The 2,517-nt window shown below is 35.4% G+C and overlaps 1 protein-coding gene across 1 annotated transcript in view; it reads right to left on the reverse strand.

Moving 5' to 3' along the window:
- Window positions 1-2,082, reverse strand: part of LOC102605032 (clavaminate synthase-like protein At3g21360) — a 3,135-nt gene extending 1,053 nt beyond the window's left edge. The window contains exons 1-2 of the mRNA XM_006342974.2: window positions 1,663-2,082; window positions 1,069-1,322 (exon numbers count right to left, since the gene is read on the reverse strand). Coding sequence (XP_006343036.1) covers window positions 1,069-1,322; window positions 1,663-2,019 — 611 coding nt within the window. The 5' untranslated portion in view covers window positions 2,020-2,082. The remainder of the gene's footprint in view (window positions 1-1,068; window positions 1,323-1,662) is intronic.
- Between the last annotated feature and the right edge of the window lie 435 nt (window positions 2,083-2,517).

A 2,517-nucleotide genomic window follows, 5' to 3' on the forward strand; every position in this document is an offset into this window, starting at 1 on the left:
GGGGGTATGGTGGGGGGGGGGGGGGGGGGAGTATAATGCAGGATAATCTTCCAGTTTTATTGTCCCAAAGCAAACTCATGAACAAATCAGTCTCTTATAGTGCAAGCAAGTACACAACGTTCTTGTCTGTCACAGAAATAGTACACCGTCTGCCTTGTCTACATTTTTCTACCACTGCAGTTACCAGAGTCTTATGTTTCATGACCTTATGTTGTTCAAATGATGCAATGCCTAACAAATCTTGAAGCTTCCTCTTTTCCAAAACACTAGAATCAGATATCCTCATATGCAAGGTACAGTATGACTGCTTTAAGCATTGCACCATTTGAACAACCAAAGCCCTAAGGTCATGAAATCTGCAAGTCAGGTGATGGAAATAACATCAAGCACCAGCTCCAAAAATAAACAATTCAACGTCGATGTCTGTTTCAGCAGCAAAAAGCAATTGTACTACAACAATCATCAATTCCTACTTCATTCCTTACCCTATTTGGTGTGGTGCATTTCATATTCCCCGCACCATCTTTACCAATATCTGTTGTTAACTTAACTCATTAATTATAGCAGTTAGGGAAGTATAAGGAAGAGGTTCAAAAGAACCCATCTTTACCACTTCTCTGATATTTTCTGTCTCCCTGCCCCCAAATATGAAAGAGTTAAACTTGTGCATCATTACTGCAGTATTTCAAGTCAATAAAGAATATAGATAGTGCAAGAGAGGTATCCGTTAACTCATCTAGCTGCTGCTACAACAACGTACCCAGTTGGATTTGGGGAGGGTGGAGTGTACGCAGCCTTAACCTATCTTATAAGGGGTAGAGAGGTTGTTTCCGATTAGACCCTCAGCTCGAGTAAAGTAGATCAAACAAGTAGGAAAGAAATACAGTAAAGAATATCAGTAGCAACAACAATCAATATGTAAACCAAATAAAAGGAAACAACAGGTAACAGTAGAATCGAAGTCTAGGAAAGTGAGAAATTGATCTAGCTGCTAAATAGTGAAAAAAGATGCATTTCCTAGCAACTACAGAACAAGTTAAAAAGAAAACGAAGGAGAAAACTACAAACCTTTCTTCAGCCACACTCTTGTCTTTGGTTAAAAATGTAGACTTCCAGCCTCGACCAATCGGGGAAGAAGGATCATCATCTTCTCCTAATACCCTTATATAGATTAAGCCATGCTCTTCCAATCGCTCAACAAACTCAGGATACTTATTCTTCATCTTCTCATATACAACATGACTTAGGACTATTGGAGTCTCTCCCCCACTTCCAGGTTCCACATCACAAAAGAAAAACAATTTTGATGGATACTCGGGAACCTACTCCATGAAAATAATAATGCTAAAACTAATATCCAATGCAATTAACTGAAAGTCTTGAATCTTATAACAGATAGAAAAGGGGCATTATTTTGCTGGTACAAAGAGTTTAAGTTATAATATATATACACCGATCAAGAAATTTTACACCAATAATTCTATCAATACACCTCAAAGGGACGATTTTTTTTTATCCATTCCGCTCTGCAGAGTTTCTACTTACTTATACATTAGTGATTTATACTCCCTCCATCCCAATTTATATTATATGTCAGTAATTGAATTTCGAGAGTTAAACTAGTTTTTCTTATATGAAGCAACTTAATAGATGATATTATACCTGAGCCATTTCATGATGAAATGGAATTTTCTGATCAGGTGGGGATTCATTAGCAGTGAAGACACGACCAACAACACTAGTACGAGGAGCAGCACCGCCGACGTACGGCAGTTCCTCATAGCCGAAAGCTTCAACGACGTCGTTAAAGTCTGATGCTGAGTTCACCGGAAATCCCCTAAAAAGAATAGCCCCAGATTGATGGAGAAGAGACCCAATCCATGTTTTTTGTTCTTTGATTGTCTGAGGAAGTTGGGATTTAGGTTGATTAGAGTTGGGAGTTAACACAGCTGGGAAAGGAACTCCATTGTAAAGCTTCTGTTGAGGTATTCCGACTTGGGTCAACAAATTTTCCGGCATCTTTTCTTTCTCTTGTCTGTTTTCGCCATTATTGATTGAGTTGAGTATTATATATGGAACAGTTAGCAGCCTCACGGCTGTGCTAATCTTTTTGTCAAGATTTCATTGTTTATTTTACCACGAAATACGTCCATATTCATTCATGAAAGCAAATTATCTTTGTATACGAATAATAATTATTTTATAAAAAAATTATGCGATAAGGAAATATTTAGATTATATTTAAGATATGTAATTATAATTTTTAAAAATTACAAAAATGTAGTTATATTTTTAGTTGATACTTATGAATACAATTTTTTCATTGATATAATCGATATCTGTCTTATACATAGAAACTATAGCTTAATAAATATGCAATTGTAGCTATGATTCGCAAATTATGCTCTAAATTATAATTATTTATGGATTTATTTGCTTCTGAATTCTGATTATAGGTAATAATAACTTTAAAGTTATTTTATCTTATTTTTATATTAAAATTATGAAAATAATTAC

This window comes from Solanum tuberosum, unplaced genomic scaffold (assembly GCF_000226075.1).
Source record: "Solanum tuberosum cultivar DM 1-3 516 R44 unplaced genomic scaffold, SolTub_3.0 scf00040, whole genome shotgun sequence".
Lineage (NCBI taxonomy): Eukaryota > Viridiplantae > Streptophyta > Magnoliopsida > Solanales > Solanaceae > Solanum > Solanum tuberosum.